Source organism: Dermacentor albipictus, chromosome 4 (genome assembly GCF_038994185.2).
Source record: "Dermacentor albipictus isolate Rhodes 1998 colony chromosome 4, USDA_Dalb.pri_finalv2, whole genome shotgun sequence".
NCBI lineage: Eukaryota > Metazoa > Arthropoda > Arachnida > Ixodida > Ixodidae > Dermacentor > Dermacentor albipictus.
In genome coordinates, this window is record NC_091824.1 from 76,965,674 (window position 1) to 76,990,666 (window position 24,993).

Genomic DNA, 24,993 nt, shown 5'->3' on the forward strand with positions numbered 1-24,993 from the left:
TTTATACTGAATGTGGCGCAACTGCCGTGCAGCAAACGCGCCTCGTGACAAACGGTCGACCTACCTGCGCTCGATGCATCTCTTGAATCATCGCTTCCAAATATCCCATCCATGACACCTTAGATCCAATGGCGTACACAAACTTGAAAGTGCTACCTTGTTGCAGTAGAAACAATGTGCGTTAACAACAGCTTTCCGGCAGGAAGCTCGTTGCGCGTCGGCACGACCAATCCTCTACCGGCCGCGACAGCGACCCTCCACCGGAATGTGTTGGCTAGTCACTCAAGCCAGTTTCTGTTCTGAACCGGTCATGTCGTCACTAATTATTCCCGTCAATCGCCAAAAGCCGCCAACGGCAATGGCTGAAAGTGGTAGAAGCCATAAAATTTCATACAATAATTATTGTATAAAACTTTATGGTAGAATCAGTGGTATAACCACGGTAGAACGAGCGCGTTGCTGAAAGTAACGTAGCCGATATAATGTAATAATTTCTTTTGGTCGATTTTATTTCTTTAAATGTTACCTACCACACAGGGTCGGCGAATACTTCTCATGATAACGTAGGAGCATAGAGCATGGTTTTCCTTCCTTCATGTGTAGCAGGAATGCAGCTACTGCCATAGAGTTTCTCAAACTCTATGGCTCGCGCCACTGACAATTCCGGTCTAAATCTCAAAGGCCATGCTTTTGTTTACTGCAGACGTGCTGCAGACGCCGAAAACAACCGCCACGGATGTGGCTAATCTTGTACATTGCAGCTATTGTAGAACAAAATTTGCTTCCTTTTTTGCGTAAATTGACTCGTGCGTTATGGTGCGTAGCGCGCCCCGCTTCAAAATATACAGCCTCCGAGATTGCAATGCGTCAGGTCTGAAAGGCGGTATGTTTGAAAACTATAAATCGTGCTCTGCAATGCATCTCCGGCCTACGTTTTCGGCGCTTCGGAGTTAAAGTCTTTATGCACCCGTCTAAGGCAGTGGGGAGTCTTCTTCCTTCCCTCTCCCGTGGTCACCGATGATTTTTGTTCGCGCAGTGTGTACATTTTGCATGGAGAGTTCGAAAGAATGAGTACCTGCTACACTGGCGCATCCGGAGAGTGGCTGCCTGTCGAGTAGTCATGCGAGAGAATCAAGACGAAGTTATGACGAAGTCACTGTTGAACTAATGCGCTGTTTTTCCTGTGCAAAGGCTCGCAGGCTCATTTTACGTCTTCTACCAGAATTCCTCCAACGAACCCAAATACGATGCTCGTCTAATTAAAGGGACATTAAAGAGAAAAATGTTTTCTTCTGCATAAGTAAATTACCTCTCTAGGACGCCAAGAACACCACTCTTCCTATGATACGACGCTTGGTAAGCAAGAAAAAGCGCAAGAACGAAAGACTGGTGGCGACGCCTTGAAGTTCACGCACCTGGTCGCTGTGACGTCATGGACCTTGATGGCATCTTCTAGGGCCCACGTAATTATATAGTGGTACAGATTTACTACATTGGTGTTCTAAAGGAACCAAATAATAAACATGACAAGTTTCGGGAACCTTTATTCAGCCAACGCGGCCCAAATGCGAAAACATACTTTGGAATTCCTGACGTCACACTGGCGTACCGGCGTCGGGGTTTCGGCGCGAAATTCAAATGCTGACACTTCGACCTTCATTTTCTCATCAAATTATCAAACTATTATTTTGAAATGACTGCCTGCAGTGTTTTCAAACAGTGTTTTATTAGTCTAAATTGATGTGTTGTTTCACTTTAGTGTCCCTCTCACTAACTCGTGCAGCATGCGGCAGTAGATGCGTGCTCCTGCGCGCGAGCTTCACCCTCGGTTCTTCGGCAACAAAACGTTTGTATAATTGTGTCCTGCTGGCCTCTGTTCATGCCCCACCAACTGTCCCGCTTGACTTCGGCGGAGAGCAAACACGAGGGGGGAGTAGGTAGGCTTGGGCAGCCAGGCACTGAAACGAATATAAATAAAATATAGGGGTGAGGGGGAGGGCACTCAAAAAAAAGGGGGGGGGGGACACGTACGACGTATGAACGCTGCCCACATTTTCATACAGAGATTTAGGGTTGACTGCGTGCGTCGGGCTTGAGTCGAGCACATGCAGCGGTGGTCAGAGGGTTTCACTGAGACTATATCACTGTGAGGATTGACTTAGTTTAACTTTATGATGGCCCGGTAAAAACGAAAGTGCCAACGTAGCCTACAAAACGGTGTTTTGGAGTACGCTTTATTTCTTACTTTATTTTTTGCGCTCCGTAACTTGCAAACTTGAAATGCACATTCTGAAACTGAGCAACTAGAGTGCATACTTTAAAGCTTCCAAGACACTAAAAGACAGGTTCGTCCTCACAAAATGTCGAACGTGTCAGCAGCAACAGTAAACTCTTTGCATTTTCTCTGTGCGAACGAAGCAAGAGGAGGCACGTACGTAATGAAAGTGTTGACGCTGGCTTCCTAACAAAGCATCGCAAGGTGAGTTAATTAAAGGGCGAGGTAACGAGACAAGTCAGGGCGCCACATGAATGTATGACATCACATGACATGACATTGCACTTAGGTGAAGCCCTCGGCATCATTTTTACAATATAAGAACACAGGACGCTGTGCTCAATGGAGGAAAAGAGTTCTTTGTACACCACGAGGTTGCGTGAAGTACACTCGACGGCATTCGATGAAAATCGTAGTCGAGATCACGCGACGGCGAACCATGTCACGCTTATACGTCGCAACATTTAATACACAAAAAACGGGTCCTTCAGGGAAACATCCTTAACTCGTGTCACGATCGTACATTCAGTGAAGCGTGTAGCGGGCTCTTTTCTCACGCATGGTGCAATGCGCACGTAAACTCGCCGCACACGTCCCTGCCGACACACACGTCAGCTCACCACCAGAGAGGACCGGCTTCAACGTCTTGCAGGTGGGTCGACTGCGAACTGGAGAATCACTAAGCGATTAAGAATAGCGAGACCAAAGCGGTATAGGTCTTGCAAAAGTGAATAGAAGGAGGCTGTAACTTACATCTAGTTAAACAGCGCGAAACAAGACAAAGGACGGCAAAAGGGGGAAACGAAGACAAGCGCTGACTTTCAACTAGCTTGTATTTTTTTGAAGCGAACACATATTGCTATATGTCAGCATATGCGTGATTTAAGAATCACCAAGATCTGTTGAATTACAACACAATCGCAAGAATTCAAAACATTCTCAAGTTTTCGAGTCCATGGGCGCATCACTACCCGCGCATCCCGCCCGAAAAGATAGGTCCTTATCTGAAAAAGCCACGCAAGACTTATTATACGGCTATGCGACTTGACACGGTGACTTAGATATATGTAATCACGTTGCTTGTTTTGAGGTGCACGCCATTTTCTTTTGCTAACATTTTCGGCTACAGGAGAACGCGCTAGTGTTCAGCTACCGGCACGTGACCAAGATGGGCGACGGTCCTGACCGCGGTGTGCGCATCTGCGGCGTCACTTCGTCACTGCTATTGCTGCTGCTGCTGTCGGCGGTGGTAATTCTGTCCAATGAGGTGCGCGCCGCCAGTCTGCTCGAGGGCCGCCAGGTGGACGCGCACTTCTGGCAGGGCGTGCTCAACAAGACCGCGGAGGGTAACATGGAGCAGGCCTTCGCCATGGTCCTCGGCAAGGTCTCCGACGACCTCGCAGGCGCCACGGGTGAGCACACTGCGGGAGGCCTTTGTTGCCACTTGGGGCGCAAATGTGCGGCAGTGCTTCTCGACGGTCGCTGCATGTCTCCTTGTGACCACGGATTGACCATATCCGGGCGGCATCGACGATGTTGGGCCCGAGTTCTCGCTGAAACTCTCGGCTCTCGCAGAGGCTTGTACGAACAGCGGGGTGTCGGGTGGTAAAGCAATGCAAAAAGTGAACTATTTACGAGGGGAGAACTTCGGGCCAGTTGGTCCGACATGTTTAAAGAAGAAAAGAACCGCTACTTCAGACGGGACGTAAAAGGAGAAAGTGCACAGGACGAGTGGTACCGCTCGTCCTGTCCACTACCTCGTCTTACGGCCCGTCTGAAGCCGCGGTTCCAATGCACTATTTATGGCCAAGCTTATAAGATCGAACAGGTGAACTGTCCTAACGAAATCGGCGGTCTATTTCGTACCAGGCACGAGCCAGACTGTTATTGCCTGATAACAAATAACAGGTCCGTATACGTTTGAATTCTTTTCGCTCAAATCTATTCCTTTCTTGTAAACTACCGTTCGCGGCCAGCAGCCGCCACTTGATCCACCGAAGAAGTGCGTGAAATAATAGCATCTGAATGGAAGCGTTACATACTATCCCGCCCTAGCTTTGCTTTGTGAAAATGCTATAGGTGTCCCTGACATAGATGTATAGAAACTCCACCGCGACCACATACCCGCTTAACATGCTGATATATTCGCGGGGAGGACGAACCAGAATAGCTGCATGATGCTACATTATGCTGTATGCACGTATGCATTCATGTATAGATGATGCATGAGTATGCACGATTGTACATGATGACGACGCGAAATGCTTTCGGTTATTTAAAGTAGGGGTGTCTGAACCTTCGAAATTTCGAATACAAATCGAATAGTGCTTGTTATTCGGCTCGATCGTATTCGATTCTGAAGTTCGCTATTCGAAGTTGTCGAATATTCTATCTTTTTTTTTTGTCTTCGAATAGACGACGCTTTATTATATTTTACAGGAAAAAAAAATCAGATGCAAGCGGGGACTATTTTGATCGATGGACCTTGCAAGGGAGCCGCGGTTTTTGCGGAGAGAGACGAGTTCCTATTCAATGTTTCCAGTCAATCAACTGACGACGCCTCGCCTTTAGAGGGACTGCGAATTTCTTTTATTGATTTAGTCAAAACTGCTTCATTTTTTGGAAGACCTCACCGTGTTTCATTACCGTAATTACCACCAGGTACCATCTCCTTTTAGTGGTTTCTTATTTAAAAACTTCTCAGTTGACGGGAAGTCCATCCCCTTGGAAAGCTCCCATATGCCTCGTGCCATAATTCTGTACAATCGTATGGGTTTATGTGGGATATCATACTTGCAGGATCGTATAGGATTACAGGATCCATGGGGCATACGGCATTTTTCAATATAGGTGTTGTAGACGGCACTACGTGCATTAGGCAGTATATTAAGCAGACTTCCTTTTTTTTTAACCGCACGGACTCAGCGAGTATTCGATTCTACTCGGAAATTCCGACATTCGAACACCTCAGCCTTACAGCGCAAGATCATATATGGGATAAGAAGGATAAAACACGAGCGTTTGTGTGTACAGTGCTTATGTTGCGTCATTTCTATCCTTTTCGAGGCACTTGCGCTATCAACCAAGCAAGATGCCACACCGACGAGGCCTAATAGCCCCCTTACCGGGAAAGTGTTAATGTGCGAAACGTGACGCAAGTCATGGCCATTGGCGTCGCAGGAGGAAGAAAGTAGAAGTGCGTGATGAGCATTATTTTATTCGTATGTTCAGCACACAGCAATGAGGAAGAAGCTTCAATACCGATGGCAGTGCAGGCAAGCGAAGTCGCCGATTAATGAACCACGCTGCCAATGACAGCGCGTAGATACCATTTAGGAAACGACGTTAAGGATCGAGGGCAACTGACGTCGCTTGGCGTTCTTGCTGGTTCAGAAGCCGCGAAGAAGTGTTCCAACTTCTCGGTCTGCTGCCTCGGTCTGCTGTTCGGTCTGCTGCCTCGCCCTGTGACAAGCCCCGTGGACTCGTTCGGTTCTCCGGCCCGGTGTGCCCAAGCTGGATCTTGTTTGGTGGTTTGGCTGAGTTTTGGGTGGATTAGACCTAGTTATCTCACTTATCTAATTTTTGTAAGACTTAATTCGTGATTGCATCAGCTCTGATGTCTAAAAACTCTCCTGGGCAAGGGCCCAGCCCTTGGTCAGCCTCCCTTTCTCCTGACGATTTGCCTTTGCAATCTTTCTTCCGCAGCGGTGTAAGCAGCATCCCTGTCGCGCTGGTGCCCTCGAACGGAGGATTCATCCGGCTGAACAACCCACAAGCTGTTCAGGCCGAGCTCCAAGCCATGACGCATCATTACCAGATGATAAGCGATGTCCGACAATTTGGAAGAGGTGGGATAGTTTGTAGGTCATCAGATTCGACCTGTGTTGCAGACCTCTTAAAGTGTAAGACTTTCGCATCTGTCCCGGTGAGTGCGTTCATTCCTCCTCATCTGGCATGCACTAAAGGCATTGTCCGGGGCGTAGACTCTCGATTGAGCCCAACTGAGACTCTGGAGAAGCTGTCTGATGCTGGTGTTATAGCTGTATACCGATGTAACCGACTCGTAAACGGGGAAAAAGTTGCCACAGAATCGGTTATTGCTACGTTTGCTGGCATGTCCTGCCCATCTGAACTAAAAGTGTGGCCGCTTATTTTTAGAGTGGAACCTCTAGCTTCCCGTCCACTTCAGTGTCGGAACTGTTGGCGTTTTGGCCATAGTGCAGGAGGCTGCAAATCAAATGGACGCTGTCGCGCCTGTGGTGACAATCATTCCCCCAATGAATGCACAGCTGAAACCGAGACGTGCTGCCTATGTGGAGGAAACTATGCGGCTGACTATGGAAGCTGCTCGGCTAGAGCTAACGAAATACAAGTACTAGAGATAATTGACAGGCGACGATGTTCGCGGCGAGAAGCTATTGCAGTCGTCAAGGAAAGAGCCTTTGGATACGCTGGCGTCACTGCAAAGCATTCTACTTTCCATGAGGATAACTTGCCTAAACTTATTGAATCAGCAGTAGAAAAAGCAATGACAAAGGCTATGCAACATATTGTCACAAGTGTTACCGAATGTATTTCACAAGTGTTTACCGCGCAGATGACACAGCTGTTGCAAACAGCTGCCACACCAATCACCAAATCGATTGTTTGTGCTGCAGAACAGGTAGCCAGTTCAGTTCTAGTGCCGAGTACCATATCGGACCGGTTCGGCGACAACAGACACGCGGATAGAAGCGTCGATAACTTTCCAGAAACGTCGGATACATGCAGGCGCGTCCCTCGCTGTGCGATTACAGTTGTTAAGCGGCGAAACATTTGTAGGATCCGATCCTTGTTCTTCGCATCAGTCAGACTCGCAGGTCGACATGGAAACGGGTCATGACATCAGGCCGCAAAAGCGAACTGGTTCTCCAGTAACTAATTCTTGTCCTTATACCAAAAACAAAAAGGGTAATCCTATTTCTCATTCTGGCATCCAAGAAAGTTCATCGCGACGGTAGTCGCTGGATATCAATTAGATCATCACCATAGCTTTTTTAAAAGTACTACAGTGGAACTGTCGTTCCTTGTTCTCTGCTTCAACAGACTTAAATTACTTAACAACTGAACTTAATCCTGACGTCATAATCTTACAAGAAACCTGGCTTACCCCTGAGAAAAATTTTCATTTTAAAGATTTTCGATCTTTTCGATTAGATCGCCTTTCACTAGGAGGTGGTTTAATGATTTTGTTATCATCTAAATTCTGTCATAGGGCGAAAATAGCTTTCAGGTTAATGTCTCCAGAATGTGAAATTTTGGCAGTGCACCTTAGCATCCCAGGCTACCGCTCATTCTCTATTATAGATGCTTATTTCCCTACGGGCGTACACAGTACATACCAATTGGATAGTGCGCTTGCCAGCTGCAAAAATGAAGTCGTCCTTACTGGTGACTTCAACTCGCATCACGTGTCATGGGGATACAAAACAGATGCATGTGGGACACGTCTATGGGACTGGACCATAGATAAAAATCTTTCATGCCTTAATGTCAGACGACCTACTTTTATCCGTGGGCAATCTCGCTCAGTGTTAGATTTGACGTTTTCTAGCACAAGCGTCGCCGTGACATCTTGGACTACGATTGATTTCGGCACAAGCAGTGATCATCTTCCGGTATACTTTGAAATTGCATGCCCTTTAACATCAGTTGAACGACAAAGCAGAATATTTGTGAATAACAAAAAATTTAAAGACTGCTTGCGCTCCACCATTGCATCATTACCTAATAGTAATAACGAAGAAATTGGCTTGAACATTTGTTCAGCGTTACAGATGTCCCGACAAAAGTCTGAATTTGTAATTCAGACCGCTAAGCATTCCCCATCTAGTCCTTGGTGGAACAGTGAGTGCACAGGAGTTTATCGACGCAGGAAAGCTGCTTGGAAAAAACTTCTACATAATCAGAGCCCACAAAATTGGAAAGATTATCAGTTTATTTCTGCAACTTTCAAACGTGCTATTAAACACGCAAAAGATGAGTACGATAAAAACCATTTCGATTACCTATCTAAATCCAAAAACAAACGTGCTTTATTTAATTACCTTCGGTTTCGAAACAGACTCCCAATGAGCGTTAATGTAGACTCAATCGTCTATACCTCGCAGGAAATGCAGGAGTCCTTAGAGCTATTGGCTAAAGGATTGGAGAGCCGGTTCGCAACGCGCCTTCAAGCTTCTGTTTTTACTCCTGTATTATCGGACTACAAAGAGATCTCCTATTCGGAAGTAGCACAAGTTATGTTGCAGTTGCCAACTACAGCGCCTGGCCCGGACGGAATAACAAATGCAATGTTAAAGATTTTCTTTCAAGAAGCGCCACGTGAGCTTCTGAACTTGGTAAACTACTCTGTTAGCAATGCATGGATTCCACAAGAATGGAAGATCGCCAAAATCATTCCGTTACTTAAAAAGCAAGGGGCAGGGTACACCATCGACAACATCAGACCAATTGCGTTGACATCAAACATAGTGAAGCTCATTGAAAGAGTGCTTCTCGGACACATATTGGAGTTTATTGTCGGAAATCAATTGTTGAGTCCTTGCCAAATTGGATTTCGATCTGGCTATTCGATATGGCACGCGCATGTAGACCTTGAAAGTCGAATTAACATCGCCAGACAGAAAAAGCAGTACGCAGCTTTAGTTACATTAGATATATGTAAAGCCTATGACAGCATTGAACACACAATTTTAACAGATCGGTTACAGAGCCATTGTTTTCCCGGCTATATTGTAGCATGGGTGCATGAATTTTTAAAAGCCAGGGAATTCTATTGTTTTAGAAGCGGCTATTCTTCTAGAAAACATAAGCAAACAAGAGGTGTGCCTCAGGGATCGGTACTCTCACCAGTATTATTCAATATTTTAATGAGCACAATCCCCGTTCACCCAGGAGTCAGTACCTACGTTTATGCTGACGACATTGCCTTTTTTGGTATGGCTAGTGACATATACTCTCTTTACGAAATTTTGCAGTCGTATCTAAGGGAACTGGAACACTGGCTGGATAGCTTACACTTAAACCTGAATGCTAATAAATGTGCTATACTTGTTTTTCCAGTTAAAGACCCAGTATACATATCGCTGAACTACCATCTCGAAGATATTCCACAAGTAGAGTCACTAAAGTACCTTGGAGTTATTTACAACGGAAATCTTAACTGGCGGCCACATATTGAATATATTGCGACAAAAGGAGCTCGTACAATGGGCATTTTGCGCAAGTTAAGCAATCGAAGAACAGGTATGCGCAGAAAATCCCTCTTGATGGTATATAAAATGTACGTTCGTCCGGTGTTAGAATTTGGATGTGTTTTATTCTCAGGTGTTCCATCATACAAGCTTCGGCCGCTAGTTTTGTTAGAACGAGAGGCACTACGTCTGTGCTTAGGCCTTCCAAAATACGTTGCAAATGCCGTATTATACATGGAAGCACGAATCCCACCCATATTATGCCGATTTCACCTTCTGACTGTTCAGACCTTCTTAAGACTATATGAATCACCATTAAACCGTCCTCAAATTATTTTTATCTCCGATCCAGAATTATTTTTTCCTGTTCATTGGCCCAGGTTTCATAGACCACAGATTATATTTGTGCAAACATTACTTGACCCACTAAATTTACAAATTCGTGATGTGCTTCCTAATAATACGCATTCAAATTACCCAGAGATCAGGTTCGACGACATTTTCCCGAACCACGCGAAACTACTCCCTTACGGCATCTTAAACGCCATGTTGCAAGACCACCTAAGCACCCTAGAAACAAACATCATCATTGCAACAGATGCCTCACAGTGCGAGGAAAAAGCTGGCATTGGAATATTTTGTCCTGCGCTCGACTGGTCTTTTTCTCTAAGATTGCCTGATTTTGTGCCTATTTTTCTGGCCGAGTTGTTAGCAGTAATCCTAGCTTTACGTAAATTAGACCCAATGATTACAACGGCTGCTATTCTTACTGACTCCCTTTCTGTTTGCTCTTGCCTTACCGCTACTAAGGAGTCACCCATGCTAAAACTCTTCCACTTACTAGTTCCTGCCCATGTGCTACGTATTCATTTGATTTGGGTGCCTGGTCATAAAGGTTTGTTTTTTAATGAAACTGCCGATTCACTGGCACATGCATCACTAGCCGGCCCTATTCTTCCTATTCTACCAGTGACAGCACAGATCACGGCGGCAAGATTTCGGATGAGATCAATTAGATCAGCCTTATCAAACCCACATTTGACAGCTTCTCCAGAGTATAAACACCTGGCATTTCCCTGGCATAGCGATTCTTGTTATACAAAGATGCTTGAGGTCTGCCTCACCAAATTACGCTGCCGCATTCCCTCCCTAAATTTCTATTTACACAGGTCGGGTTTGGTTCCCTCTCCCCTTTGTTCTTTTTGTGAGGAAGAGGAGGAGACGATACAGCACTATCTTCTATCTTGTCGCCGCTTTGCTGCGTTAAGAAAAAGATTGTTGGAGATGCCATTTAGAAGAATTGGCCTGGATTTGACAGAACCTGCAATTCTTTCGTTCGGGGCGTCCACTTTGGGTTTCAGCCACAGGGATGCATGCTTCGCTGTCCAAACATTCCTTACAGAATCTAAACGAATGCCCTGCTAAATTCTATTTTTTATTATTACTTTTAAATTAATTATTTCTCATTCAACAGCACCTTCCTGATTTTATTTTAGCCGGTTATTCAACCCTATTCAATGCTATTCCCATAGATAATAGGAAATTTATGCTATAAAATATTTTGGAATAATCCATCCATTTCTTGGCCAATCCCCCATCGTGGGTAGGAGCCACACGTGCCACAGGCTACAACAACAACAACGACGTCGCTTCGTTATATCGCTACATCCGAGTACCGCATAGTTTATGATTAGGCATTAGCATTTGAAGCTCAATGTGAATCTGAGCGTCGAGAACGCTGCTTTCATGTGGTTGTAGTGGGGTGCACGTGATAGTATTAAACCAATAAAAGTATAGGTGCTGGAGCATTTGCCCGATGATGCATGAACATCGCATCTTTTGTGGAGCGAAGCTGCTGAGAGAATTTACGGGCATGATATTGTAGGAAAGGGAACCCTCCCTTCGTAACGACGAAAACGAAGAGAGAGAGAGAGAATCGGAGGCGGGAAACACAGCAGCGCCCAAAAATTTGACCAACCGGATTTAGAATATACATACCCTATAATAGGAACTTGAAGAACGCAAGTGACCGATGACCAAGGGACGAAATCACCACTTCGATCGTTGTACAGTGTCTCAGTGGGCTTTCAGTGGGTCACCGTGCATGCGTTTGAGTGACCTTAATATCATCTGGCAATTTTAAGAAACTTACGAGATTTTTAAGACAGTGCAGTAGACAAGGAGGGTAAGTTTCGAAGGTAGCTATTATACAGGCTTGACATCAGACATTGTGTGGCAATGATGAACTCTCTAATACTTTCTCTTGCTTCGTTACCTGTTAGCTTCATATATATGTAAAAGCACACGAGCGGCTTAACAAGTCTGGGAAATGTTCTGCGCAGAACTTTAGTTCCAAACAACCTAAAGCGAGAGGGCGAAAAAATTTCCAACTTTAGAGCACAGCTATATATCGCGGACGCGAGTTTCCATTAGCCTCTATACCGTGGTATCCCACGTGACTGCCAGGAACAGACTAGTACGAAAAGAACTCAGCACGAAAAGCTCCATCAGCAAGCTCTTTTTTTTTTCCACTTTGATAATTGCGTTCATGGCCACTTGGTGCGCAAGTCAGGGGTGACTTCGGAGACCACCGGAAATACTGTAGCAGGCAATGACGACGTTGTGCACAATGTAAAGGAGAAACTGTTGCTGCGGCGTCAGTGCTTTTGTTTACGTGGTGCTTCTGTTGTGCTTTTGTTTGCCTTAGTTATTGCACACCAACCATAGCGGTCTGTGCGAACCTCTCCCGAGCAACGCATTTTTAGAAAGCCGGACGCTAGGACGGGGGGCCTTGTACCCGTATTTTATTCCGGTGTGTGTTTGGCGGTGGAGATAGAATCATGCGCCTCCCGCAACCTAACCAGGCGCCCTTATACACATCTGGGTATGCATACAATTTGGCTGCGTTAAGTGAATTCAGAGCCGGAGGATTTACGGAAATCTGCTTTTTCGTTTTCTCTTCACTGTACTCGAACGTACGAGTCGCATAAAAAGATCCTCCTTGGACAGGATGTCCCACATAATTTGAGCCAAGAATTTAAAATCGCAAGGTGCGGCGGAAGCGAATTGAACCGGACGTATACCATTCGCAACGGCCTCAGTAACTCAGAATATTTTTTTTCTCCCTATAACTCACTAATTAAATTTAATTACCCAACTTTTAATTATTCGCTGAAGACCCCAAGTATGATATGCAAATTTGTAGAGCACCTTCAGAAGCCACCAATCAAGTTGTTTCCTTTATGGTACGTCTCAGGTAGTCCTTCTTTCCAGGTTGCAAAGAAAGCCCGCGAAATGTGAAAAAAAGTCACGTGATGGAGCGCTTGCGCAGTGGTATCATGCTGCTGTCAAGCGTGCGTTCATTGAACAAGGTCGGCTGCCGTCGAATGACGGCGGAAATGAATGCTGCTGGCCATAGAGTTTCACACAATAATTATACTGTAGGAAACGCTATGCTGTTGGCCGAGCGCTGCCGATGAGGTAAAGAACGCGCTGCCGCTTCCTCGTCGCCAGTCACGATGCAGCCGACCTTGTTCACCGAACGCACGCTTGAGAGCAGCACAATACCACTGCGCAAACGCTACGTCACGTGGCTTTTTTAAAAAATATTTTCCGGGCTTTCTTCGCAACCCGGAAGAAAAGGACCCCGTGAGACGTATCGCAAAGGAAACAATTCGATCGGTGGTTTCTGAAAATGCTCTACAAATCTGCGTATCATACTTGGGGTCCTCAGCCAATAATGAAAAAGTTGGGTAAATAAACTAAATTAGTGAGTTATAGGGGACAACAAAGAAATTGTCTGAGTCACTTTAGGCTATTGTGAATTGTATGCGTTCGGTTCAGTTCGCTTCCGATGCACCTTTCATTTTAAAATTCTTGGCTCAAGTTATGTGGGACTGTCTCTATTTGTACTCGTTTTGCCGAAGCAACGATCCAAACCTGCGCGCATTGCGTTGAACTGTTCCTCCGCGATAAACCCCAGCGCTGACAAGGCCTAGTGCTATGTGACTGACCAAATGTGTTGTGCATAATGCGAGGTCAAAGCTTTCGGGTGTCCGGCGTGGTTAGGCGGATACGCACCGTTGTTAGGGAAAAGAAAGAGCGCGAAGCACGTCCTATAGGGGGTATCCTGTGAGTGTCCACTTAGTGGACATGTCTGTTTCATATCCTGCTGATGTTTTGATTGACTTGGCTGGGATACGCGTCAGATAGAGACAGGCACACTCAGCCAATCAGCGCTTCAACAGCGGACGAAATGGACATGTCCAGTGCAGGTGGATGCTTGCAGAATACCAAAAACAGAATACCTTCAAAGATCAGCGCGTCCCGTCGGTCGTCCATGACTAACGACCTGCACGAGCGCTTGACGAAACGACAACGGCATGGGACATAGGGAACAGAGAATGTCGCTGCATGGCTGGCCAGGAGCTCGTTATTGTCGCAGACGTAATATGAACGCGTAGCAAATATCTAGACTGTACAACTCGCCCTTTGTCGACTGTAGTGACGGCCGTAGGACCAATTTTTTCCTTCCTGTAAAGTCCAAATATCGTGTTTTCATAGACACCTCACTTTCTTTTCTTCGCTTCCGTGTTCACCTTTTTTTGTCTCTTACATTAAAGTCGCTTTCTGCGTGTATCCACAAGCCTAGTCGTGTGGATTGTCATAACAATTTTTGTGTTAATAAAATGACGTAAATTACGACGTAAAGGATGCACATGCATGTCGAGTCATGTACTCATCGCACACTTGTGTACGAATACTTCAAACACTAAAGGATTACGAACTTCGCGAAATAATACCGCATTCGGGGTGCTTCAATGTTTCGACTTTAGTGTTGACTCCAGCAGTGGTACCATACTACGGCCGCAGAATGAAATTACGTACCAGCGACCTCTTCAGTAAAACGTGTCACCGATAAATATCACACACCACTGGTCTTGCACCCGTCTGGACATTCGGCATAAAATTCCAGCAGTTAAAGGCCGTTTTGGATTGTAGTGCAATAAGCAGGGTACGAGTGGCGTTTGAGCGATTTTGACCAATGCTTGTATGCGTTCCTGTTTCCGCTACAATTCGCGAGTAAATTCAGGCACATTCGACGGTTCACTGTCGGCTCCGGTGCTTCGATTCCGACACTAACTAATCTAAGTTACTGCGTGTGCGCCATTGCGAGTGTTTCACATTCTGCACAGTCAGTGTTCACAGACTCATTTGATAAAAAAAAATGTTGAAGATGTTTGATGATCGATTCATTCGTGGTAATAGACCTACCAATGTTATACATGTATACTAAGGGTTATAAGGTATGATTAATGTTTGTGATGTGGCTAGTTGGATTTCACTGCCGCTGTGTTCTTTCTTTGTAAATCCGTCGATTGAAGCGCTTCATCGTCTGCGCTCGTGTTCGCGTTTTGTTTCTGCCTTAACGCTGTAGCGCCGTATTCAAATTATGAGGGATGGATGCTGCAGTCGAGGCCTGCGGAATAAATTTGGCCGCCTGATATTGTTTTTAAGCACACATACTTTAAGCACATTTGCATTGCATCCCCATCGAAATGTGGCCGCCTTGCATAACCGGGCATGAAACCCGCGACCTCGTGCTAATTAATGCAGCGGAACGCCACTGAACAACCTCGAACAACCTCGACGAGTTTCAAGATAGTGATGATCAGTAAATGCCTTCATCTCAAAGGTACCGCAGGGAGGCTTTCGGGCCATGGTAGCAAATGGTATTTCCGCAAAAATAGTTGCGAAACCAACCGGGTGGTTTTCTTTTTTTTTATTTCAAGATAAACAGAACTTTTAAAAAATAGAATCTAGCATACTCACTGAGTACGTTATAAGAGCGAATAACTGATGGTATTGAACCAGAACTGAACATTTATTAAAAAAAAGAAAAAAAAAGAAGAGAAGCGTTATTTCGCGCGAATGGAAAAGTAAACCTCAACGTTACTATGTCTTTCACTCCGGAACCGAGACTATAGAATAAAGGGTATCGCTTAAAACAAAAAGAAGAAAAAAGAATATGAAGGTTGAGAGTGGGACATCAACCCCAATCCGTCAAGTCACCGTGGCGGTCACCGAACTGTCGGTCTGGGTTGAAGCTGAGCCGCACTCGGTATTCGGCCAAGCGCGTCTGGCCAGCGACGGCGCACCTAGATCCCGGTCACTTACGAGGCCGAGGACGCACACCGTCATCCCACCGGCTAGCGGATTCAAATTCCGCCAACGGCTTTGTGGGTGCGCTACCATCACACACCCCCTGCACCTGATCTAGCTCTGGAATTCAGACCCACCACCTGGCCAGAGCCGAGCAGAGTGCTTCGAATCACATGGCCGCGGCTCTGGTTATTGTATGGGGAGTCATCCGCATATTGGACAACGTGTATATAGTATATCTCATTGTACCATATCATAATCATCCGCCACCTACCTTTCCCTGTATTTCCCACTTCCCCATTCCCCAGTGAGGAGTAGCAGGCTAGAGACACGCTCTCCAGGCCGACCTCTCCTCCTTTCTCTTCATTAAAATCTACTCCTCCTCCTCATTCGGCTATATGTCTATGCGGTAGCCGCGCGCTATACATGGGAATGGATGGATGGAAACAACTTTATTTTAAATCCCGCAAAGAAAACCTGTCGCTTTCTAACACGCGAATACGACGCATGACGACGAAGGAAGGCGTGACGAAGACGGACCGGCAGCGAAAAGAGAAACGAAGAAGGAAAGGCAAACAATGCGGTGCACGATTGATTACCCTACGCTGGGAGAAGGGGGAAAGAAAGACAATGAAAGGAAAAATCACCAACGATTACGATACCACTTGATGCTCAATTTGAGCGCAGCTCTATACATGTTTTCATTTCGCGGTACGTTGGCTGAAGCGGACAATCTGTCTCGTTCGGCACGATCGAAACGCAGCGATGTTGGGAGCGTATGCCTCGCTAATCGGGAGATCGCGAGGCATTTTTATGCGAAGCATATTACTAGAGCTCAACCCAGCTCCTCAGGCGCGGCGGTGTCGCCTTCAATACCACGTGACACCGTGACGTCACGACAGAGGAGAAACGGGGCTCCAACTCGCGCCGTCGCTCGCGGCTAGACACTCACGAGGTGAGATGCCTCCTGGAGACAGAGCTGCTCGTTGGAATGAGAAGCGAAGGTTGTGGCGTGCTACAGAGACTGTTTCTAGGTGGCTTTGCTACGGCGCAGCGACTACGCGCCCCGCATCGGACGCGGTGAGCGTCGAGCAACGCAGCGTTCGGCGCGACAACGAAGTGTGCGCCTGAGCAAGCGCCGCACGCCTGAGCCGACGCCGAAGACACCGGCTTTTCTGCTACACGAGCTCCTTAACGCTATCGCGTTAAAATAAAGACTAATATGCTTCGCATCCTGGGCTTAACCTTAGCTAAGCCACAGCCAATTTTTTTCCTTGCTAAATGTCGCATCGTTCATCGCACAACCACCGCCGACAATCCTCAAACTAATGGTCTGACGGAAAGATTGAACCGCACCCTTGGCGACATGCTCTCAAAATACGTTGCCTCTGCGAGTCAAAGGTCTACGGATGCCTACAAGCTTGTCGTTTGCGTATATGGCAATGTCTCCTACTCGCGAGTCCATGCATACCGCTCAAATCGGCCCACACTTTTGCCCACGGTCACGACAGATGTATTCGGAGGTAGAGGAACACAGCTTCGCTGTATGAATTTCGGGCACCCAATGAACAATCCGCCTCCAAAATTCACTCGAATTCACGTTTCTCTTTCAAATGCAACAAATTTCATTTGAATTGGTCCAGGGGCTGTTTCATAAAAGCGTTTCTGTGTGTTTTACATGTATTTGAATAGGCGGCATCGGAATTTGCCTCGAGCTAAAGCTTCCTAATAATAAGTCTCAGAAGCATTTACTTAGTGAACTTCTCGAATGCGTAGAAGCACTTTGGACTCCCTGACATCTGGCGCTAGTGCTCCGGCGTGAAATTCAAAAATGAAAGTTTGACTTTAATTTTCTTTTTAATAGCAAGGCTACTGCTGCGAAATTTACAATACTAGAGTTTTGAAATAATACTTTATTAGTCTAAGTACTGCGTGTGGGCGAAAATTAATTTTTGAAGCCAAATGGAATACGAATAGAAGAGAGCTGGAAGCTTCCCCGAACCGACTATCGAATGCGTTTCGAAGCACAACCGTTTTCACCATTGACAGAAAACAGAGATACCAGTTGGTTTTCTCAGATCAAACATAATTTAAAAGAATTGCCGTGCGCAGATGTCATAATTCTATTCATTGAGCTGGATAACTGAAAGGAGCGGACAATACTTAAAATTAATTAATTTACGGAACATCCTGCAATTGACGAAGTGCAGCTGGTGAGTTCGCGAGGCGTATCTACTTGAATGTAATTCTGAGGATGACAGTGGCTTCGAAATATTGATTCCCAAAGTGTGCGACGAAATACATATGGGCGTTCGTTACTTTTTTTCTTCAATGCATAAAACGACGGTTTGGTTGAGAAGTGAGTGGAACAACAGGGCATCTTTACAGAAAGTATTACGGCGCATATCTAGAAGCCCATGCGATCGTTAAAATTCGTTCCAAGTAGATATCCCTTGCAAACTCCTTGGCTTGCAACTCGTTATTAATTTCAACGTCTGTCGTAAAGAATGAGTTTTAAAGTTAGTTAGCATACCTACATTAATTAGAGAATTATTTTGCCTTGGAGCAAAGTCCACTGCTTCGAGTAATGCAGCTCAGGGACAACATTTACGCTATCTGCCGCAGGCGATTTAAAAAAGAAAGTTCCTTATGATTTAAAAAAAAAGCATCCCGTATGTTTTAAAGCCATAAATTAGATACTAATTAGTCCCTGTTATAACTGCTTGACGAATTCATCCGCGATATTTCACTAAATAATGATGTCCTCAGCGCGAATAAGGTTTTGTCGAAGAAATGACGCAGTTTATTCTATGAGATTGTCTTTCAAACACCTCGTATGCTCACGCTTTCCTATATAAGTTTCTACCACTCGCTTCTTGCAGACCGGATGAACGAATTCCTGGATGGCGTGAGACGGAACCTCACGTCTGTCATACAAGAAGGCGTCAAGGTGAGCACCTACTGGCATATTCGTTCTCGACCCTAGTTTGACAACTGTTGTTAGATGGTGCTTCTGCTGTCCTTATATCGTTTGTTGTGGTTCCCGGATATCCCCGGCCGCCCTGTGACTTCGGCACGCTGAACACAACAACCTTGACTTATTATGTAGTGAATGTCGGATAAAGAGCACACGTGAACAAAAAGCTGCGCAGTCCTTGTGCTCCGTTTGTGGATTGCCAACTAGGATTGGAGAGCAACGCAGAGCAAGGAAGCTGTTGGGAGAGCGTGCGCCAACAGAATATGAGTGGACAAGCTATACTGAATATACACGGAATTCTGCGAAGTGGTGGTGCTCGTGTCAAAGCTGGCCGGAGGGTGTTTATTTGTTTGCCCGCAGTTATTGGCTCGTACTCACTGTGGGGCATTGGCCAAGACGCGGATACAGTGGCGTGGATGAAGAGAACGAATTCATAACCATTGCTTGTTGTACTCTGTTTCTTCTACAACTTCGCAGCTTTAGTTTCTTCCTGCAAAAATGGGCGCAAGTAGGAGCAGTATTATGAATAATGCTTAATTTCGGTCGAATCAACGGGACAATTAATAAAGGCACATCAACAAAATTTTCCGTCCTAGATGAAAATTCTTTAAAATATATTTCTAAAAAGTTTAATTTCTTGTAGCGTATAGTTACCGGGCTGTTTGCAGAAGGAGTTGCCATATTTGGCTATCTTCAATAGCAAATTACCAGGAAAGTAAAAATTCGACATTATTTTGCTACATCTAGCAAATAGATAAATATGTCCTAAAGCTACAGAGCAAGCAGCAATGCAGTAAGTACGGTGGTGTCTTTTCAATGTATGGTGACAACTGAGACAAAGTTAGCATAAACGTGTATCTCGTGCTTGTCCTTAGACATTTATTTTGACATCATATAAATCCACTTGTTTATGATATCTATACCGATTCTTTTTCTTGCTGCACCAATTTTTTAATGATTGCCTGTGGTTGATAGCTCAATTCTAACCCTTTATCTAAATTACTCGATGAGACGGCCATTACTTCAGCGAGAAATCAAAATGTTCAATTGAGTAGTTAACCTAATCACGCTAATTACAATTTAATTAATTAGTTTAGCGCACACATTGCAATCTACGAGTCATGAACGCTGATTTCGCAATGTGTATACACTTGGAACGAATTCTCTTGACTGCACCAGTTTCAAGGTAATAATTTTCAGTGTCCACCGAAATGCATTGCCGTTCCAGTTACATTTTTATGAAACCGCTGTTTGTGTATATATATATATATATATATATATATATATATATATATATATATATATATATATATATATATATATATATATATATATATATATATATAACACTTTCACTCAAGTAAATCCTGTTTCAAGACCTTTAACAAAACTAGAGAACTAGAGTTCCAGTCTAGAGTTCCAGTCGGAAACGGTCCCTGGGAAAAAACTTGTGTTGGCATGTTTCACTTCTTGCAAAAATTGCTTCGAGCAAACGACTTCCTGTGTGGCGTGTTCGTTTAGACGATAGCTGTGTAAATATTGCGGGAGGCTTTCTGCTTAGTTTGTGTGTCAAAAGCTTATTCATGATCAACAAACGGTACATTTTTATGCAGTACTGGGATGTGAATGGTTTTTATTACAGTGTCGTGGGGATGAATCAAATTTTTTTGTATTTGTTATAAATGAACCTAATTCGTTTCCTTTGCACCATCTCATGCTGGTATAGGTCCTCCTTTATGAACGGCTCTCATAAAAACGACGCGCATTCTAATTTCGATCAAATAAAATATGTTATGCAAGAAGTTTAAGCTTACTTAGAGTACCTCTAAGCTTCCATCTCAGAAAGCACAGCTTAGAAAATGATGATGAACAAATGTCTGAAATAATAGCTGTCCATGTTAAATCGTTTGTTAATGTCATCCCTGAGTACCTATGATGTGTGACCTCCTTAATGCAATGATTTAGAAGCTGTAAGAGAAAGGAGAAACTTGTTTTTTTTTTACGCGAAATTCGCAAAATGACAGTTTTCTGTATGTTAGGTTGCATATTCCATTTAACGCACCGTTGATGAACGGCTAATAGCGAATTTTGTAAGATGCAATAATGGTCATTCTGTTCGTTTATGGTCTTAAAGAGAATGCAGTCATCTGCAAGATGCCTGAAAGAGACATTTTCGGAAGTAGCAGCGGGCAAATCATTAACACAAATTATTATGAGCAGTGGGCCTAAGACGCACAGCACCTGACATAACTGGAAGCGTTTCAGATTTGCAACCATTAACCCCTGCGTACTGTGTCCTGTGTTTTAACTAAGCATTAAACCAAGGTAAGTCAATACTTTGCAATTTATAAATAAGTTTACTGTTGGTAACTGGCTCAAATGCCTTGCGGAAGTCTAAATAAGTACATCAATCTGCCCTGATTTATCTAGCACAATGGCAAAATTATTACCTGTAACTGCGTCACAGTGGACATTTATTTCCGGAATCCGTGTTGCACAGGTGATAAAATGTACGAGAGGAGTTAAGATAGCCCGAGACTATGCGTTCATTCAAGCAACTTGCAACAAAAGGAAGTCATTGAAATTCCATCTCTTTTTATGAATTGAACACCGTTCACTTGAATAGTTGGTACTTCACCAGGATTTTCAATTGCAATTCCAGCTGTGCTTGCACACTCATTAATGAACGCGCTATGAAAATACAAGTTCAAACCTTGCGTTATAAACGTGGAGTCGGTTACAATGTTATTGTTAATTCGGATTTCGGTCAACTGATAATTTCGCGGCCTAGAAAATTCCAAAATTATTGGGCATCATTTCTTATAAATTCGGGGAGCGTCGTGCCAAAATGATGAGGCTTTGCTAATTTTAACTTTGTGGCAAGTTAATCTTTTAGTACGTGGAACTGTTGAAGGCAAGGTATTGTTTTCCTTCATTGCTTCACTTTGCATTTCATTGAATAATTTGGCGACTTATCCTAGGATTGCGACGATTAATACAAATCTTTCAATTTTTTTTCGTTGCTGAGTTAGTGCTATAAAGGTTACATTTTTATTTTTTTTTAAATATTGTTGCGGGAAGAAAGCAGGCCCACGAGTGTAAAATAACGTATATTTACAGATGATGGATATGGCGTTCAGGCAACTGCCAGACTTCGTCTTTCTCTAGTCCAATTCAACTTCTTCTTCCACTTCACCGTAACAATATTGTGATTTTCAACAATATTTAAAAAACAAGTTGATAGCCTAAATCACAATTCCGCTTCCAGAAGTCACTAGATTTTAGCACTTACTTTTGAATGCAACAAACCTCACAAAGTTTGGTGTAATGACTGCCGGCAAAAGACATTTCTGTTTTCTAATGTATTTAGATAGGAGTGCACGAATTGAAGCTTTCCATTCTTGTGCTGTTTTGGAATGCAGTGTAGTTCATGCTTACCCATAAAGGAATTAACTAGGCTCGAGTGGACCCTAACATAAAGCGTGACGTCGCAGCGCAGCGGTGAGGGAATTTCAAGGCAGTGTGGCCACCCGCTAATTGTTTCGAAATATCTGACTTTATATATGCGTACGTGTACTGAACTAATCCACAAAACCGACTCATGTACTGTTGGACTGTATTCGTTTTTATTCATCCAGTGTTCTACTGAGTGCCATACTTTGTGTCGCTATTCTCCCTTTATACGCAAATTTGTTTCCTTTGCTAAGTGACAAGGAGTAGCCGGTGCCACAATAAAGGCGCCAACCTCTCCTAATATTCATTTCAATAAAAAAAAAAGACTGCGGCGCATTATGAATAATTCCCAGGGACTTCACGAACTTCGAGGCGCTAAAACCCCTTTAATACGGCAAGGCACTTCGAAATCTGTCACAGGACAATGAGGTGACATTTTCTCCACTAATAATCAGCGTTTTCCGGCTAAGTGAATAAATGCAAGTGTTTTAGAAGGCCGCATATTTTACAGCTTATAAAACCGACAAAAAGTATTTTTAGTGTCCCTAAAACGAACGTTTTTGACTGTCAGCGAACATTATTTACGAATTTCTTCACATTGGCTGGCCCTTTGCTATTTTTCCTATGTTGTTCATCTTTCTTTTGCTCCATCTCCGGGTGTAGGATAATCAATAGGGCAACTCCGCGGTTAACTTCCCTGCCTTTCCTTCATCGCATCTCTCTCTTGTCGCTGCGATGCCGTCCTCATCGTTCCGTCGTCGTCATGCGTGGAATTCACGTGTTCGAAAGTGGCAGGTTTCCGTTGAGCGATGCGTTAAACTTTGCGGGATAAAGTTGTTTCCATCCATCCATTCCCATGTATAGCGCGCGGGGACCGCATAAACTTATAGCCTCATGACTCGTCGTATAATAACCAGAGCCGTAGCCCTGTGACTCGAAGCACTCTGCTCGGTTCTGGCCAGTTGGTGGGTCTCAATTCCACAGCTAGATTAGGTGTAGGGTGTGCGTGATGGTAGCGCACCCACAAAGCCGTTGCCTGAATTTGAATCCGCTAGCCGGTGGGATGATGGCGTGGATCCTCGGCCTGATGAGTGATCGAGATTCAAGTGCGCTGTCGCTGGCCAGACGCGCTTGGCAGAATGCAAAGTATGGCTAAGCTTCAACCCAGCCCAGTTGGGTGACCGTCACGGTGACTCGATGGATTGGGGTTGATGTCCCACTGTTATTTTTTATTTAATGCGATACCTTTTATAGGTTTGGCTCTAGAGTGAAATAAACGGTATCATTCAGGTTCAGTTTTGATTCGCGCAAAAATGACGCTTTTCTTCTTTTTTTTTCTCTCTTTTTTAAAGGCGAAAGCCTTAGAAGGTTCACAGGCAAAAAAAAATTCGACGTCCACCGTTATGGCACCAAAATTCAGGCGAACCAACATGGAGATATGGGCGAACCGGCCATATCTCCGAGCTTTATTCTAATTGACATCGTGAAGGTCGAGCGTCGAACCCACGACATTTGGTTTTAATTAATGCATATAATGACGAAATATGAGGTGTGCGAGATATGCGCAGTTTTAAAATAAAAATTAATTTATTCACTGAACCTGGGCATGTGCCTTAATGGTGTTCACAGACTTGCGGCGGTCGTTTTAATGTGCCTTTAACCGCGCATAATCAGTGGTGATGTCTAGGAGACATAAAAAGAGAACAATAGAAAGGTGATTAGTAAAGAGAAAAACACGTAAAGAGAAAACTAATAACAGGAAGTAACAACGTATTTGAATGAGAATGACAAAGTAATTTAATCAATGCCCCGTGAGCTTGCAGGCTTTAGCCTTCATGATCATTAGCTCATGGTAAAGTAACTGCCAATTTCTTTTTTTTTTTTGATGGGTTCAGTTCTGGTTCTGCACCTTGGTTACTATACCACATCAATTTGCACTAAAGCGTTCTTGCTCGGGCTAGCTTATGCATTGTAACAGTATTAAAGAGCACAAAAGTGAGGACGAGAAGCGACACTGTAGCGTGTTTATTTCTTGTCCTGTCCTTTGCACTGCGTAGACTGTTTCAAGAAGCAGTATTCAAGCGCATGCTAAGGGACCCCACAGCTCGGTGGATCATTGCCGCTGTAAGTGAAGCGCTCTTTCTTCCTGCACAACAAAGCGAGCCACAGTACAGTGCAGTGGCTACGACGTTGCCGTCCTGAACACGAAGCCGCGCAGGTTCGACACCTGCTTCGACGACCCTGTTCCAATGGTGGCAGAAGGCAAAAAAACGCTCGTCTTCCGCGCAATGGGTTCAAGCTACGATAAAGGGTGGTCAAAATGAATCCCCGAGATTTCCTCTACGGCATTTCTCATGACCAACTGTGCAGTTTGGGAACGTTAAACCGCACAGTTCTATTTCGTATTAAAACGCTGCATGAAACTTGTCTTGCAGAACAAAGCTGGCTCCCCGGCGGAGGAGACCCGAAAGTGACGAGCTGTGCTGCACCGGGGGCGTGACGCCAGAGGCTACGTACTTCCGGTCATCCGATTCCTGGCAGGAAGCGGAACGTGCACTAATACACACTGACGGCACTCGCCGACACAGCGGCCAGCTTCCGTCTCACTGAGCTTCTGCGTCGACGCAGAAGAATTCCCGTCGTTTGTTACTCGTTCTCAAAATAAAGCACGTAGCGTGCCAGATATGTTTACTCCACAGCAGTGCATTCAGTACCACGGAGAACTGGTATACACTTGGTTAATTAGTATAACAGAATGTGAATCCAGATGCCATCCGCAGTGGATCAAAGGCAACCGGAGTTTGCTGGGCGGGGCCTTCGTTCTGCGCGGGTCTAAGGAAGTTTTGCTTTACAGCTTTGGCTAGCCGATTAGTGCGTCCGTCTGTCACGTG

General features: G+C 44.7%; 2 protein-coding genes across 3 annotated transcripts in view; one reads left to right on the forward strand and one right to left on the reverse strand.

The window, feature by feature from the left end:
• Atu (Another transcription unit) overlaps nucleotides 1-278 on the reverse strand; it is a 21,842-nt gene extending 21,564 nt beyond the window's left edge. Inside the window, exon 1 of the mRNA XM_070537157.1 lies at nucleotides 65-278. Coding sequence (XP_070393258.1) covers nucleotides 65-113 — 49 coding nt within the window. The 5' untranslated portion in view covers nucleotides 114-278. The remainder of the gene's footprint in view (nucleotides 1-64) is intronic.
• LOC139059159 (uncharacterized) overlaps nucleotides 1-24,798 on the forward strand; it is a 24,954-nt gene extending 156 nt beyond the window's left edge. The window contains exons 1-4 of one of the 2 annotated variants that reach the window (XM_070537162.1): nucleotides 2,820-2,927; nucleotides 3,405-3,687; nucleotides 18,555-18,622; nucleotides 24,538-24,798. In XM_070537162.1, the coding sequence (XP_070393263.1) occupies nucleotides 2,835-2,927; nucleotides 3,405-3,687; nucleotides 18,555-18,622; nucleotides 24,538-24,576 (483 nt within the window). In that variant the 5' untranslated portion in view covers nucleotides 2,820-2,834 and the 3' untranslated portion in view covers nucleotides 24,577-24,798. Of the gene's footprint in view, nucleotides 1-2,819; nucleotides 2,928-3,404; nucleotides 3,688-18,554; nucleotides 18,623-24,537 lie in introns of those variants that run through there. The other variant, XM_070537163.1, reaches the window with a different exon arrangement.
• The last annotated feature ends 195 nt before the right edge of the window (nucleotides 24,799-24,993 follow it).